The sequence below is a fragment of the Saccopteryx bilineata genome, chromosome 12, assembly GCF_036850765.1.
Source record: "Saccopteryx bilineata isolate mSacBil1 chromosome 12, mSacBil1_pri_phased_curated, whole genome shotgun sequence".
Taxonomy (NCBI): domain Eukaryota; kingdom Metazoa; phylum Chordata; class Mammalia; order Chiroptera; family Emballonuridae; genus Saccopteryx; species Saccopteryx bilineata.
Window position 1 is genome coordinate 47,793,468 of NC_089501.1, and position 16,724 is coordinate 47,810,191.

Genomic DNA, 16,724 nt, shown 5'->3' on the forward strand with positions numbered 1-16,724 from the left:
GTTCTCTTGGTTTCCTTTCTTTCTTTTTTTTTTTTTAAGACTTTATTCAATTTTCAGAGAGAGAGAGAGAGAAGGAGGAGCAGGAAGCATCAACTCCCATATGTGCCTTGACCAGGCAAGCCCAGGGTTTTGAACCGGTGACCTCAGTGTTCCAGGTCGATGCTTTATCCACTGCACCACCACAGGTCAGCCTCTTTTTTTTTTTTGACAGAGATAGAGATCACAGAGAAAGATAAATAGGGACAGACAGGAAGGGAGAGAGAGATGAGATGCATCAATTAATTTGTTGCAGCATCTTAGTTCATTGATTGCTTTCTCATATGTTCCTTGATGGGGGGGGGGCTACAACAGAGCAAATGATCCCTTGCTCAAGCCAGCGACCTTGGGCTCAAGCTGGTGAGCCTTGCTCAAAACAGATGAGCCTGCGCTCAACCTGGTGACCTTAGGGTTTCGAACCTGGGTCCTCCGCGTCCCAGTCCTATGCTCAATCCACTGCACCAACACCTGGTCAGGCTCTTGGTTTCCTTTTGATTCACTGACTGCTCTTTCTGTTTCCTTGGTCTTTTCCTATTGGGGTGCTGCAGGGCCTCTTTGTACCTCTCTCTCTCCCGTGTGTACTTATTCCCTTGGGCTTATCTCATGGATGTTTTAATGGCATCTTCATATGAAGATAGCAGGCTGGTACCCAAGGCCCAGCTCTTCTGCGAACCCAAGGCTCCTGTGTCCGACTGTCTATTCAGTGTTGCCCCTTTAACGTCCACCGGACAGCTCAGACCTGGCGTATGCAGAAACCAACTCCTTGTCCTCCTCGCAAGCCTACTCTGCTTTGCCTTCCCCACTCTTACAGTGGCTCAGACTGAAACCTGTGTCCTGATCCTTGGCCGGTCACCACTCCCTCTCCTCTCCCTGGGGATCCGGGTGGCTCTCCCTTCCTCTCCCCGGACTCAGACCCTCTCCTACCCCCCCGCCCGACTTCTGCCCACATCAGCCCTCACCTGAATTAGCCCAGCAGCCCCACGGCTTGGCCGCCCAGCCAGATCCACAGGGAAGCCACAGGGATCCTTCTTGAATACTCCCGCCCCGTGATGAGCCTGCTGTAGTCCCAACCCTCTAATCAGGACTGTCCATCTCAATGTGGAAGCCAGAGTCCTTACAACGCCCCTTCGGGCTGCCTTCTCTGGCTCCCTGGCCCCTCTCTGACCCCTGTCACTCCAACCACACTGGCCTCCTGCCTGTTCCACCTCTCTGGGCATTTTTACTGTCTGTCCTCTGTTCCCAATGCTCTTTCCCCAGAATCCACATGGTCTCCTGTCCTGCAAGTTCTTGCTTCAATGTCGCCGTTCAGTGAGGCCTTCCTGTTTCCTTTCTGAATTGATAGCGCCCTCCCCTCGCTTTATCTGTGCCCCCCTTCCCTTTATTTTGTTGCTAAAACACTTGTTGCTTTCTAATATATAATACACTTATTTTCTGTTCATCTCTCCCACCATCCCAGAAGCCCCTTGAGATCAGGGATTGGGGGGGGGGGTAGGGGCTATTTATTGCAGTATCCCCAGGGCCTGGACTAGTGTGTAGCACAGAGTAGTTGCTCACTAAGCATTGATTGCATTAATTAGTGGTAGTGTGCCCAACCTAGGACAGCTGCTGACGTGGCCAGAGCAAGCTCACGTAAATGCTAAATATCACTGAACTCCTACGTTTTATCCTAAAATGGTAAAGAATATATTTTACGATGTATATTTCTTTATTAGGGAAGCCGTTTTTAAAATTACCTAGCGCTAAATGACACTGGAGCGTCAGGAAGATGGCCCATGGTGATTCTGTGGCCCGAGCAACCCGTCCACTTGATCCTGGCCACCGTGACCCACCCCAGCGCCTCTGGGCGGTCTATTCTAAGTTGTAGTTGGTTCTGGGCGGTCTATTCTAAGTTGTAGTTGGTCTCCAGAGTAATGGCACGAAGCTGCAACTCTCAAGGAAACAAAATTCTCATTTGTGCAATGTTCTTTGTGAAGCAGTAGGAAAAAAGAAAAAAGAAATCCATTTTCATTCTGAAGCTCCTTAGTTAAAATTTCCGTTCTCACCTCTCCCTTCTCCGCTGTGCCCAGTGTTTGCTCCCTGTGGAGAAGACTTGGTCAATCTTTATGAAAAAGGCGTGGACCACAACTAAAAGGGGTTCCCGACAGGTGTGATATATATTTTTAAAAATAGCCACAGTAATTTCAGATTTAGAAGTACAGAAACATTTAACAATCATTTTGACGTAATAAATGTGGAAAAAAAAACCCCAACTAAAAATCTCCAGGTTTGAATCTTACCTCTGCCCTTGGGGATCGTGGTTAGAGTTCCCTTTCCCATAAAACTGGGGTGATTACGGAAGCCCGTGGGGTACATGTGGCCTGGGAACTTGGCACACAGCAGCTCAGGATTCTTACCCTTATTAAATAAACCTTTCCATATCTCTCTCTGCATCTCCACTTATAGTAGGTATCAGAAAGAATTTTAATTCCTGTAAAATTACAAAATTTAAACTATTACCTACTAATACTTTTTATTTTTTCCTGAAAGTTTCTGTCAAGTTGCTAGCTAAAATCTTATCAGGTTTGTTGTGCATAATCATACGATTCATGAAAAACAATTCAGCGGTGATTGGCTTACTTTTCAACGCAGGCCTAAGAACAACTTATATTGTAGCCTTAAGACACAGACGTTTAGAAATGAACTCTCAAATCGGGCTACCAGCCAAACTGAAGCAGAAAACGTACACATTTTACAGGGGTGAGAAAAGCATCTATTTAAAATGCGGGGGGAAATGTGTGGTTTAAGCCTGTTCAGTTTGTAACTTATATGGAACAGTGTATAATGAAGAAACAGCTCGCCAATAAAAACTTGGTACAATTACCGTGGTACATTCTGGTCACAGGATGTGATTGAGGTTTCAGAGCACGGTGCCTGCTTCTGGTGTTCTGAAGCACGTGCCTTGTGTGCCGGTCTCCGAGTCGGCAAGGAGCCTGTGGTCACAGGCCTGCGACCCCAATGCATGGCCTTCTGTGTTCGTTTTGGTGTGACGCTTGGGAGTTGCCAGCCCATGCCTTGACTCGCTTTTTGTGGAATGGCTCAAGTTCATAAAAGTTAAAAAAGAGAGAGAGAGAAAGAGGTTATTTAAAAGTCATGCTAACCATTTTGAATCTCACGTTCATAAGAGCTACACAAGAAGCTTCTTTAAAAATCATTCTGATCATTTTGAATCTTGCAAATCTTTGGTTCCGGCAGTCAAAGCAGTCCAAGGTCTGAAGAGACCAGGGCATTGGCCAAATTGTGGATGAGACTTGACGTGGACTTGGGGAAGAAGGCAGAGTGCACTGAACATTTAATATATTTTTAAAGAAAGACTAGAAAGCAGATATAAAAATGTGTGAAATGAATGCACTTTAATCATTCATAAAAGAACAATAACAGAAGCATTTTATTTTTACCCGGGTTTTAAAAAATCAGACTATAATTAACTCTGTGATTCTGATTGAAACTGTATTTAACAAAATCCCTGAAGCTTTTCCAGTTTCTGCGATAGCTCAGAGGTAGCTGGGTCTCTCCACGCACGGACATTCCAAAAACATACCAGCAATATTTGTGGGATTGTTGGGCTCACCGCTCTCTCGTAAACTCAGTCCTGTTCAAGTTGTCATAAACGGGCTTACTGATTCTACAAATGTTTTGTGTTCATAGTCGCTCCGCCGCCGGCACAAACCGATATGCCCTTTGGGGAAGGGATCAGCTCAAACTACCTTTTTGTTTTCTCATAGTGCCCAGCACACAGGTAGATCTTAGAGGAGGGTTTCCAGAAATTCTTGTTGAGTTGGTGAGTGGAACTCTTATTTCACTTCAGTTTCCCAAGTTTCTGCCAACACTAAGAACGTGTTTCTTCTTTGCCAACGTCGCCTCCCACGCCGATCTTCGAGCCGTTGACTACTGTGGATTCCTTCCCTGCTGGTATCCCCAAGTGTCCCCAGGAGATGGTTCACACTGTGGTGCTTCTGAGGACAGTGGGGTGGGAAGGGGGGAGGGGCCATGGGCAAATGACTGTCTAGGTCTCCCCAGGCTTCCCTTCCTCACACCCCCTCCTCTTACCATCCCCTCATCTCTCTAAACTTTGTCCTTGACCCCTGAGCTCAAACCTGCTGTCCTTTCACATTCCTGAATGGTGGTGGTAGGGGGCTCTCTGTTTAGTTTACTTGTTGATTCGGTCAATTATGTATTCAGCCAATGCTCGTGGACACCATGTCTTCGGACACGCTGTTCCTTGCTCCTTGGAATGTTTCTTCTCTTCCTTCCTTCCTTCTCTCCTTCTCTCCTCCCTCCCTCCCTCCTTTCTTTTCTCTTTCTTTCTTTCTTTCTTTCTTTCTTTCTTTCTTTCTTTCTTTCTTTCGACGGAGAGAGAGAGGGATAGGGACAGACAGATAGGAAGGGAGAGAGATGAGAAACATCAGTTCTTTGTTGCAGTGCCTTAGTTGTTCATTGATTGATTTCTCATATGTGCCTTGACCGGGGGGCTACAGCAGAGTAAGTGACCCCTTGCTCAAGCCAGCGACCTTGGGCTCAAGCCAGTGACCTTTGGGCTCAAGCTAGCAACCATGGGGTCATGTCTGTGATCCCGCGCTCAAGCCGGTGACCTTGGGGTTTTGAACCTGGGTCTTCCGTTTCCCAATCTGACACTCTATCCACTGCTCCACTGCCTGGTTGGGCCTCCTTTATTTTCTTCATCCAGCAGAATCCCATGCATCCTTCAAGACTCAGTTCTTCGGTTAACTTCTTCTTTTGGAGGTCATTTAAATTTCATAGGAAGAATGTGACCCCAGTGACAGTTTCTTGTAAACTGTAGAATGCAGAAGGGTAAGGACCTCGGACCTAACTTGTGCCCAGAACTAACCGTCCTGATGGATAGTCTGTCTTCGTCATTCTTCCTGTCTCTAGCTGAACTGTTTGCCTTGGGCAATGATTTTCCAAATGATTTGAGATTCTCTAGACTTTGGTTGTCCTTGCATCTTATTAGAAGGGACATGCCATTCTGGGGAAACTGCCATATGTGATTTTATGTCATTGTTTTTCAAACTGTTTTTGACCATTGTTCAAGAAACATGCTTTTACTTCACAAACCAATATACAGGCAAATGTATAAACACACATAAGAATTTAGTGTCATAAACAATTTGTTCCCTTACTGGGATGTACTCTTTTATTTTGTTTCATTTTATTATATTCTCTGCTCTTTGATTTCTGCTCTGTTCTGTTCATTTAAAAATACTGGTGTTGCCTGGCCTGTGGTGGTGCAGTGGATAGAGTGCCGACCTGGAGTGCTGAGGTCGCCCGTTCGAAACCATGGGCTTGCCTGGTCAAGGCCCACACAACAAGCAACCAGTGAACAGCTAGAGTGAAGCAGCTACTTCTCGTTCTGTACTCCCCTCCTCTCTCTGGAAAATCAATACATACAATCTTTTTAAAAAAATACTGTTACCAACTCATTAACTGAATTTCACGACCCCCAAAATGGGCCGTGACCCATAGTCGGCAAACACTTCTATAAGCAATGCTGTAGATGTCAGGATTCTTTATAAAAGAGCTGTGAGTGTGGAGGCCTTGCTCGGGACACATTGGCTTCCTAAGGTGGTGAATGGTGCAGAAAGCTGGGCTGTTGTCTCTGTGGAATTTCTCACTTTCCCCCTTTGAATACCAGCCAGGCCTGCCGCCTGAGCTCCCGTCCCTGGGCATGCCTTGTGCTCGTTGTTTTATCCATTCATCCGTTCATAAGCAGTTGGAAGGGGTCCTGCCCAACCGAATTAGAGCCAGCGGGCTCCCCAATGGATGCCTCGCTTTTCAGGCCCTGGGCGGCAGCCTGCTGTCTGTCCCGTTGTTTAGAAGGATGACCCTGCCTGAGCACCATTCCCCTGGAGAACAGATGTTCCTGTCGCCTGCCCCTTTATACAGAGGAGGTTCGCATCTTGGGGTTGGAAATGAGCGCCTTCAAGTCTCGGTATTCGGTTCGTCCAGTGAAAAGCAGAGGAGGAAGGTGGGTGTGGTAGTGTTTACAGAGTTGTGAGTTGGATCCCTGACTTTGAATGCTTCAGTTTTCGAGTCTTCGGCGTATTTGTTCTGTCCTTGAGTGTTTTTAATGAGACAGGCAGTAAAATGGTAAGGCAGGGTCTCTCAGCTTTAATACTATTGACATATGGGGCCAGGTATTTGTTGTGGGGGTTCACCCTGTGGGTTCTAGGATTTGGAGCAGCATCCATGAATACTACTCATGAGATACCAGGGGAGTGACCCCAGTTGTGACAACTGAAAATGTCTACAGGTAATGCCAGATGTCCCCTGGGAGCCAAACTTTCCATGATGGAGAATGATTGTGTTACGGTCATGCCAGTTGTTCAATGAGTACTTTTTTTGGGGGGTGGGGGGGTTTAGTGTCACATAATTTTCACAGTTGATTCTTAATCTATAAGTTGGTAGGGCAGATATTTTTATCCTCAAGTTGCAAATGAGGAAAAATGAGATTCAGAAAGTGTAAGTAATTTGCACAAAGACTCACATGCCATTTCAGACATGGAAGCAGGTCTTAAACCCAAGTTCTCTGACATAAACCAGACGAAGATTCTGAGACTTGTCTCTTTAATGATTAAACTCCACTCTGCCCGCCCGCCTCAACCTCCCACCCCAAAATAAAGAGAACCTGGTAGATATTGGTATAGCTAATGATGGTTTGTCCTGTTCTTATCTTCTCCTTAGCTCTAATCACGCTCTGAACAGTTTACGTGGGAGGATGATAAGGCCCCTACTTCTGTATAAAACCCTCCCTGGAATTATGTCAGAAGCCTCGGTGGTATCTCAGGCTGTAGAAGTGGAGCTTCCCTAACTGCCTTGCGGGGCCATGAGTCTGTTTCTGTGCAGTGTCTGCCCTCCCCCACCCGACTCTGTCCTGCCCCCCACGGCCCTGCCCCGCCCTGGTGAGCCCCCCCACAAAGCTCCGTCTGGCCCACCCGGGGTGGCCTCTTGTCCCTGTAGTTCCTGCATCTGGGCAGCTGGCCCAGAGCCCAAGATAAAGCAGAGTGAGGGGATTTTAGTTTCCTTTGCTATGAGCTCTGTGCTCCCCGGAAGTGGAGACTTTGGGAAGCTGACCTGGCAGCCCAAGGCAGGCTGGAGGCACGTGAATCAAAGGTGCATCTTGAATTTTCTTCCTGAAGGATGTTTTGCTCACTCTGGGATTCAGGAGGGGACAGTGGCTTTGGATTGCGATGGCGTATTTGCAGAATTCCTCCACATCGCTGCATGTTTCCAGGGTGGGTAATTGACCACAATTTAAAGAAAAAGAAAGAAAAAAAACTTCCATTCTCTTTTTTATTATTTTAGTTTAAAAAGCTACATACCACACATTCATATGAATAAGGATTGGAAGGGAATTCAGAAAAGGAAAGAATGAGATTGTGGTCAATTTTTAAATATTCTATAATTAGTCAATAATTTAAAATAATTATTAAAAAAGTGTGTACACAGCATATAATTTTTGCCAAGTATGCCCAGTCTTAGCACCATATAGTTATTTATTCGAGAGTAACTTCATTTAAATGATCTCGTGGTCAGCTGCAGGCCTCATGGCACCTGACATGTACTATTATTGCAGTTCGGTACACCTAATGTGCATATTTTTTTTCTATTTAAAGACACAGGGCTTTTAACTGTTTCTTTAAAAAAAGTAAAGAAGCTTACAGAAAACCTGTTTTGATTTTTTCAGCCCCCTATCAACAAAAAAGTTTTAACTAGAATACCATCAAATTCCCTCAGTAAAGGAATTTGGGGGTCAGGGGTGCTAAAATTTGGACCTCTTCATCATCTTGCTTCCAGACACAAGTCACAGCTGAAGCATGACAGATAAGTATCAGTTTAATTTGCCAGACTCCTTGGGGATGACAGTTCCAGCAGTTCCCCTCTGAGATGACTCTTCCTTTCAATACATTCCTCATAAATATTGTATACATTCTTCCTGCCACAGCTCAAGGAGTTTTTCTTCTGTAGGGTTGACTGGAGATGTTGAACAGCTGGTCAGCATTACCCGTATGTAACACGGACGTTGTTAGGGTCTTCGGTCACCCCCTTTTCCTTTTCTCTAGGCAACACTATGCTAGTTACCAGGACATTTCCTGGTGGGTTTGGACGTGGATCTTTACGGCAGACCCAGTAGGGAGTGAGTTCTGCTTGGTCTGTGCCCAGATCAACCTTCTGACACGTGGAATTGCTTTCATCCCATTCGCCAGGTGTTTATTAAATGCTTGCGTGGGCCCCGAAGTTGCTGGCCTTGAGTGGACAGTGTCCTGCAGAGGACAGGGTCCAGGACTATATTTTTTGAAGTAGAACATGAAATAAAAAAAATTAAACTATTAGTTTCAAAAGTAAAAAATTGGTTTTGGTTAAACTCTGCTGCTGGGCGTGAGCTTCCAACCGAGAGCCATTCTGTGGCTTGGAATCAAGCCTTTGTGTGTCTTGAGCACCTGCACAGTGGACTGCCCAGGACAGCTCGGTGGCACTGGTCGGAGAGCTTGACGCCCATGCCCGGGCATGTGACCCTCAGCTCGGAAGGGCTGGCCAGAGGGGCGGCTGCTGAGTGAGCCACCGGGAGCCTTTCCCCTGCAGTGACACTCCTGGACCTTGGTCTCGATGAGGTAGCTGACACAAAAACCCACTCTGATCAGCTCAGGGGCAGCAGCCAGCAGCTTCTGCCCACTTCTGTGTAGTTCCCCAAGTTAAAAAGTATAGCTGGGGGTCTTGGGTCCTGCTCAGGGTCAGAGATGTCATGGGGCCACCATTAGAGACAGCTCGGCCAGCAGCTGTCTGGTCGTTTAGATGTTTGTGGGAGCGGCCCGCTGCGAGGTAGGCGGCCCCATAGCGGGTACCACTGCAGGCCCGTTAGATGGACGTGGGCCTCGGGCGTAATGACTTAGATGAACTCTCAGATCTCCTGCTGAATCCTAAGTGGGAATGTTGTTGACATCTTTTTTTTCCTTTTTCCTTAAATTGAAGATGTATGTGTGTGGATAGTCTCAGGCAGACCTGGGTCTTGTGCCTGTGTTTCATTAACTTTCAAAATCACTTTTGACCTTTCCAAAAAAAGCTATACAGCTGGCTGATAGGCCATGAAAAGATGTTCCATATCTTGAATCATTGGGGAGATGAAAATCAAAACTGCAATGAGGTATCATCTCATGCTTGTTGGATGGCCACGATAAAAATAAAACAAAAAACCAGCAACGGAATAAGGATCGGTGAGGATGCAAAAAATTGGACCCCTGTGCACTGCAGGTGGGAATGTAAAATGGTGCGGCTGCTCTGGAAGGCCGTGTGGTCGTTCCTCCAAATGGGAAAACTGGAGGCCCCATGTGATCCAGCAATCCCACCTCTGGGGATATGCTTAGAAGAGCTGAGAGCAGGGTCTCCCTGAGGTACTGGTATGCCCCGGTATAGAGCAGCAGTATTCACAATAGCCGACGGCAGAAAGCCATCTAAGTGTCCACTGACAGAGGAATGGAGAAGCGGCGTGTGGTATATGTACAGACAATGCAATACAATGGCATATCACGCAGCCTTCAAAAGCCAGGAAATGCTGACTCGCGCTACAACGCAGATGAACCTGGAAGACATGATGCTGAGGGAGACAAGCGGGTCACAGAAGGACAAGTGATGTGTGCTTCTACTTAACGTGAGGCACCCAGACTAGTCAGATTCGTAGAGACAGGAAACAGAATGGCGGTTACTGGGCTGGGGAGATGGGAAACAGAGCAGTGGAGAGTTATTATTTAATGGAGACAGAGCTTTTGTTTTTGTGTTGCAGGATCGAAAGAGTTTTCGGACTGATTGCATAACGATGTGAATGTACTTAATGATATTAACTGTACATTTTAAAACAGTTAAGATGATAAATTTTATGTGTATTTTACCACAATTACAAAAACTTGTTTTCAGATTAGTGTGAAATAATTGACATACATCACTGTATAAATTTAATGCATACAGCATGATGGTTTGATTACATATATTTTGAAATAACATCAATAGGTTCAGCTAACATGTATCTTCTCAGATTGATACAATAAAAAGAAAAAGGAAAAAAGAACCCTGGCCAGATAGCTTGGTCGGTTAGCACATCATCATGAAGTGCAGAGGTTACAGGTTCAATCCCGTCAGGGCACATACAGGAGCAAATTAATGTTTCTCTCCCCATTCCTCTCTCTCTAAAATCAATAAATTAAAATTAAAAAAAGAAAAAAGAAAACATTTCTCCTTGTGATGTGAACTCACAGGACTTACTCTTATTAGCTGCATATCTATCACACAGCAATGTTAGTTCAGGTCATCATGTTGTACAATACACCCCTAGCATTTATTTATCTTATAAATGGAAGTTTGTACCTTTTGACCATCTCTCTCCAATTTCCCCTGTCCCCATCCTCTGCCTCTGGTAATAAGTCTGGCCTCCTTTTCTGTGAGTTTGTTTTTTCCGATTCCACATACAAGTGAGAGCACATTGTATTTCTTTTTCTCTGTCTGACTTATTTCACTTAGGGTAATGCCTTCAAGGTCCATCCATTTTTTTATGGCTGAGTAATGTTTCTGTGTGTGTGTGTGTGTGTTGGTTGTTTCCATGTCTTGTCTATTGTAAATAATTCTGCTATGAACATAGTGGGGCAGATATATATCTCTTGCAAGTGCCATTCCCTTTACTTTAACTGTGTTATATTATTTTTTAATGAATTTTATTGGTGCGACACTGGTTACCATAATTACACAGGTTTCAGGTGCCCAAGGGGCAGTTAGTGTCTTCATTTCCTTTGGATCTATGCCCAGCCTTGGAGTTGCTGAATCACATGGTGACTCTCCTGTTAACTTTTTGAGGATCCTTCCTACTGTTTTCCAGAGCGGTTGCACAAATGTGCAATCCTGCTAACAGAGGCAAGGGTTTCCTTTTCTCCACATCCATGCCAGCACAGGCGTGGGATGGTATCTCATTGTAGTTTTAATTTGCATTTTCCTAATGGCTAATGATGTTAAACATCTTTAGTGCATCTGTTGGCCTTTTATGTGTCTTTTTGTTGAAGTAGCTCTCCAGATCTTTTTTTTTTAATTTTTTTTTTATTTTTTTATTGACTGTATGAGTTCTTTATATCTTTTGGATATTAACCCCCTTATCAAGAATACATTTTGCAGAAATTGTCCCCATTCTGTAGGTTGCCTTTTTACTTTGTTGGTGGTTTTCTTTTGCTGTGTAGAAGCTTTTCAGTTTGATGTAGTCGTACTGATTTATTCTTGATTTTGTTGCTTGAGCTTCAGGTGTCCTATCTGAAAAACCAACACCAGATTCCATGTAAAGAGCTGTATTCCCATTTTCTTCTAGGACTTTCATGGCTTCATACCTTACATTTAAGTCTTTAATTTTGAGTTAGTTTTTGTGACTGCTATAAGATATGAGTCTGGTTTTGTTCTTTTTTTTTTTTTTTTTTGTATTTTTCCAAAGCTGGAAACAGGGAGGCAGACAGACTCACGCATGCGCCCAACCGGAATCCACCCGGCATGCCCACCAGGGGGCGATGCTCTGCCCATCTAGAATGCAATCAGAGCCACTCTAGCGCCTGAGGCAGAGGCCATGGAGCCATCCTCAGCGCTCTCGGGCAAACTTTGCTCCAATGGAGCCTTGGCTGCGGGAGGGGAAGAAAAGACAGAGAGGAAGGAGAGGAGGAGGGGTGGAGAAGCAGATGGGCGCTTCTCCTGTGTGCCCTGGCCGGGAATCAAACCTGGGACTCCTGCACGCCAGGCCGATGCTCTACTACTGAGCCAACCGGCCAGGGCCTGGTTTTGTTCTTTTACATGTGAACATTAATTATTCCAGTACCATTTATTTAAAAGAGTGTCTTTTCTCCATTGAATATTCTTGGCTCCCTTGTCAAATATTAGTTGACCTTACATAGTTGGATTTATTTCTGGACTCTTGATCCTGTTCCATTGATCTTTTTGTCTGTTTTTATGCCAGTATTGTACTGTTTTGATGACTATAGCTTTATACTATAGCTTGAAATCAGGAAGTGTGATGCCTCCTGCTCTGTTCTTTATCAGGATTTCTTTGACTATTTGGGATCTATGTGGTTTCATGTACATTTCAGGAGTATTTTTTCTACTTTGGTAAAATAATAAAAAGCCATTGGAATCTTGATAAAGATTACATTGAATCTATACATACCATTGTTAATCTAAAAATTAACAATGTTAATTTTTCCAATCCTTGAACACAGGATACCTTTCCACTTATTTGTGTCTTCCATCTATTTCTTTCATCAATGTCTTGTAATTTTTAAGAGTAGAGATCTTTCACCTTGGTGAAATTTATTTGTAAGTATTTTATTGTTTTTGATGCTATTATAAATGGAATTGATTTCATTTCTTCTTTAGAAAATCTATTAGAAACAATACTGATTTTTATGTTAATTTTATATACTGCAATTTTAATTCATTGATGAAATCTAATACTTATTTAGTTGAGTCCTTAAGATTCTCTCTATATAAAATCATGCCATCTGCATATGGAGACAATTTTACTTCTTCCTTTCCAATTCTGATACCTTCTTTTTTTTTTGCCTGATTGTTTAGCTAGAACTTCTAGTACTATTCTGAATAGTAGTGGTAAGAGAAGCACCCTCTTCATATTCTTAGTCTTAGAGGAAAAGCTTTCCGTCATTCACCATTGAGTATGATGTTAGCTGTGGGCTTGTTGTATATGGCCTTTTTCATGTTGAGATATATTTCTTCTCTACCTAATTTGTTAAGGGTTTTATCATGAATGGATGTTGACTTTTATCAAATTATTTTTCTGTGTCTATTGATATGATCATATAATTCTTTCATTCTTTTAATGTGATTATCACATTGATTGATTTGTGTATATTGAACCATCCTTGCATCCCAGGGGTAAATTCTACCTGGCTATGGTATATGATCCTTTTAATGTGCTGCTGAGTTTGTTTTGCTAGTATTTTATTGACAATTTTTGCATCTATATTCATCAGAGATACTGGCCTGTAGTTTTCTTTTCTAGTAGTGTAATGTTCTAGTTTTGGTATCAGGATAATGTTGGCCTCAGAAAATAAATTTGGGAATATTCCATTTTCTTTGATTTTTTTCTTTTTGGAAGAGTTTGTAAAGGATTAGTATTCATTTTCTTTAAATGTTTGGTAAAATTCACTAGTGAAGCCATCTGGTCCTGGGCTTTTATTTGTTGAAAGACTTTTTGTTACAGATTCAATCTCCTTACTAGCAATTGGTCTATTCAGATTTTCTGTTTCTTCCAGGCTCAGTCTTGGTAAGTGGTATGTTTCTAAGAATTTTTCCATTTCTTCCAGGTTGTCCAATTTGCTGGTGTAGAGTTGTTCACACATATATATTTTACTTTAAAGCAAAAAAAAAAAAAAGAAAATCTCTATCAAACTCTCCCAGCTCTGCTTTCTATGTCTGCAGAGAAAATACAGGCTTTGTGTCCCAGCAGTGATCACTGCCAGAGGGCAGCACCCCCGACCTGTCCACTTCCCCTCAGTGGTGGGCCTGCTGCCTCGACTCCCCGGGCAGTGAGGCCCGAGCATGTGCTTGAGGAAAACTGGTCATCTTATCTATGGGTCAGCTTCTATAACATCAGTGATTCTGGCCAAGGACTGTTTCGCTGTGCTTCAGCATTTTGGGTGTTGTTTTTACTGCTTAGTCAAATAGAGAACAATGAACTTTCTTGTCATGTCAGGATGATGCTCCTGCAATGTTGTCAGTGTGGTGAGTCTGAGAGTTGTTTTCCTCGTCGTGGTGACAGATGAGCCATGACTCACTCCAGCGCGCTCACCTGCTCACCCCTGGAACAAAGGCGTGCATTTGGCTACAGACGGTGTGTTGAGTTAACGGCCTTTGCAAGATTGGATGGACAGTTCTGGCTTTCTTTATATCTTCCAAACAAGCCGATGACTCAGGCCGTTCACAGACCTTTCATTTCTTACTTTTGACAGTGATTCTGGACACAGCAGTCGTTTCTTCAGATAAATGACTTGAACCCTTTGTTTTTATTTTTTGGGGAAACTTGATGTAAAATGCCTGACAGAGCTGCTCATATTTCTTCTTTCAGGGTCATTTCATGGACTCCTGTCGTGCACTCATTGACCATGCTGCTGCCTTACGCCCAGGACCACGGAAATCTGGGTGACCGTTAAAACTCCCTCCAAGCACAAGCTAGGCTGCAGGTAAATCCAGCTCTCATGACATGTGCTTCCCTGTCCAGTTGCATGACTGTGCTGAAGGGAATAAGTCAAGGTTTCATTATTGGGCCGAGTTATTTTTGTTTTAAAATGTGTTTGATAACCACCACCAAAGAAAAGTCGATCCATTTGACTTTGGTTTTGTGGCTGTACATGTTAGATTTAAGATAAGTAAAACCCTACTAAGTATGTTTGGAAACAGAACCGGAAGACTCCTCTCCAGCATTACTAAAACTGAGTGTGGGGAGGTTTGGATCAGATTTCCCTTTGCATTTGGCTACACTGAGAGACTTGTTGGGCAAATTGGAGGTTTCAAGGGAATTAAAAGGATCAAACAATTTTTTGAGAGACCCCAAGTCACATGCAAACTTTTTTCTCTCATCATCATCCAAAGTGAAGACTCTTAACGTCTTTATAAAAGCTCCAGAGGTTTTTTAATTAAAATGTTTTTTCCTGCCCCAAATGAAAACTTTTATTTCTGTTCCCACCTTCCTTTCATCTCCGCTTAGTTTTTGAGGCGTTTGACTCCTTTTCTTCTGTGATATTGCAACTGTGTGACATTTGAAACCCGGAGTTATGTTATAGATGTAGTTTTTTGAATAGTAATCTCTTAGATTGGTATGCAGTATTATGTATAATGAAACTGTGTCTCTCTGGTTATTGAAAAATCACTGCATTTCAACGGACAGACTAAAGATGCTTTCACTTTTTTTCTTCAAAAATCACTGAATCAACCCCTCCCTACCCTCCAACCCCAAGCCTGAAGGAGGAGGTCTCTGCCTTAAGCTGATTTTTATGCCAGTTCTGATTTTAGATTAACCTCACACAACAAATTAATGTGTTTAAAGCAACTAGCACCTGAGCCTGCAATATTGTGTTCCTGGCTAATGACTTGCTTGCCTGCCATGGGGGGACCAGTTCAGTGAGTCTTGTCCCTACTTCTCCGAGTTGTGTCAGGCACAGAAAGAAGTCGCTTGGTTTCTTCGTCACGTGAAGATCATTCTTGTTTTAGAAAGTTCTGTCCTAGGGAATGTCATTTAGGTCATGGCTCTTAGTGATGCTCCTGTTCTTAATTTAGGTTAAAATGGGGAACTCCGAGAGTCAGTACACATTTCAAGGATCTAAAGGTCACAGCAATGCTGCTCCTGGTGCTAAGCAAAAGCCTTGCTCCCTGAAAATCCGCAGCATTCACGCCAAGGACGACAAGTCGCTGCACGGATGGGGTCACGGAGGCAGTGGAGGGGCAGGCTACAAGTCCAGGTCCTTGGCCCGGAGTTGCCTTTCTCACTTTAAGAGTAATCAGCCTTATGCCTCGAGACTCGGTGGACCCACCTGCAAAGTGGCCAAAGGCAACGCCTACTCAAAGCACAGGGCAAATGGCTCGGGAAGTGAGTTCCTGGGCAACCACGCCGCGTTCTCGCCGGAGGAGAACGGGTTCCCCTATGTGGGGCGCGAACCCGCAGAAAACCACGTGGCCTCCAAGGACTGCAACGGGCACCTCCTCAACTGCTACGGGGGCAACGAGAGCGTGGCGTCCACCCCGCCGGGCGAGGACCGCAAGAGCCCCAGGGTGCTCATCAAGACGCTGGGGAAGCTGGACGGCTGTCTCCGCGTGGAGTTCCACAGCGGCGGCGGCCCCGGCCCCGCGCCCGCGGCGGCGGCGGGCGGCCCGGTGCGGCTGCTGCGGTACTCGCCCACCCCGGGCGCCCGGGCCCGCGCGCCGCCCAGCCCGCGCCCGTCCCCGGCCGGCTCGCGCCCGCGCTCCAGCAAGGGCAGCTCCCTGAGCTCCGAGTCGTCCTGGTACGACTCCCCCTGGGGCCACGCGGCCGAGGGCAGCGAGGCCGAGGGCCCCTTCGCGGCGCCCGGCTCCCCGGACCCCAGCCTGCACGCCGCCTTCCTGCCCAGGGACGCCCCGAAGCCCTTCAGCCAGAGCGCGTCCCTGTCCTCGCTCCGCGAGCCCTACCCCGACGCCGCGCTGGGCAGCCGGCTCTCCGACGAGTTCCTCGGCGGCCCCGCCATCCTGGGCCACCGCGTGTCCTTCGCCTCCGACATGGACGTGACGTCCAGGGCGGGGCACAGGGAGCCCGGCCAGTACGCGTCCTTCACGCTCCCCTGCAGGAAGTCCAAGGCCTTGACCGAGGACCCCGCCAAGAAGGACACCCTGAAAGCGCGGATGCGCCGCATCAGCGACTGGACGGGCAGCCTCTCGAGGAAGAAGCGGAAACTCCAGGTGAGTGCGCCTCGGAGCTCAGGAAGGGGGCCGTGTTTTCTCTCCGGAGACGGAAATGTTAGCGCGCAGTGGGGTCCCGAGGCTTCAGTGAGCCCCAAGAGCTGGCTGGCAGTCTTGTTTGCAAGTGTAGTGTTCTGGAGTTTTTTGTTTTTGTTTTTGGCTTCAGATGTGCATTTTCA

At 45.4% G+C, this 16,724-nt stretch overlaps 1 protein-coding gene across 1 annotated transcript in view; it reads left to right on the plus strand.

Annotated features, from left to right (window-relative positions):
* Positions 1 to 14,182: 14,182 nt before the first annotated feature.
* The window catches only part of TIAM2 (TIAM Rac1 associated GEF 2), a 106,442-nt gene continuing 103,900 nt past the window's right edge, over positions 14,183 to 16,724 (plus strand). Inside the window, exons 1-2 of the mRNA XM_066247828.1 lie at positions 14,183 to 14,300; positions 15,394 to 16,545. Of these exons, the coding sequence (XP_066103925.1) occupies positions 15,400 to 16,545 (1,146 nt within the window). The 5' untranslated portion in view covers positions 14,183 to 14,300; positions 15,394 to 15,399. The remainder of the gene's footprint in view (positions 14,301 to 15,393; positions 16,546 to 16,724) is intronic.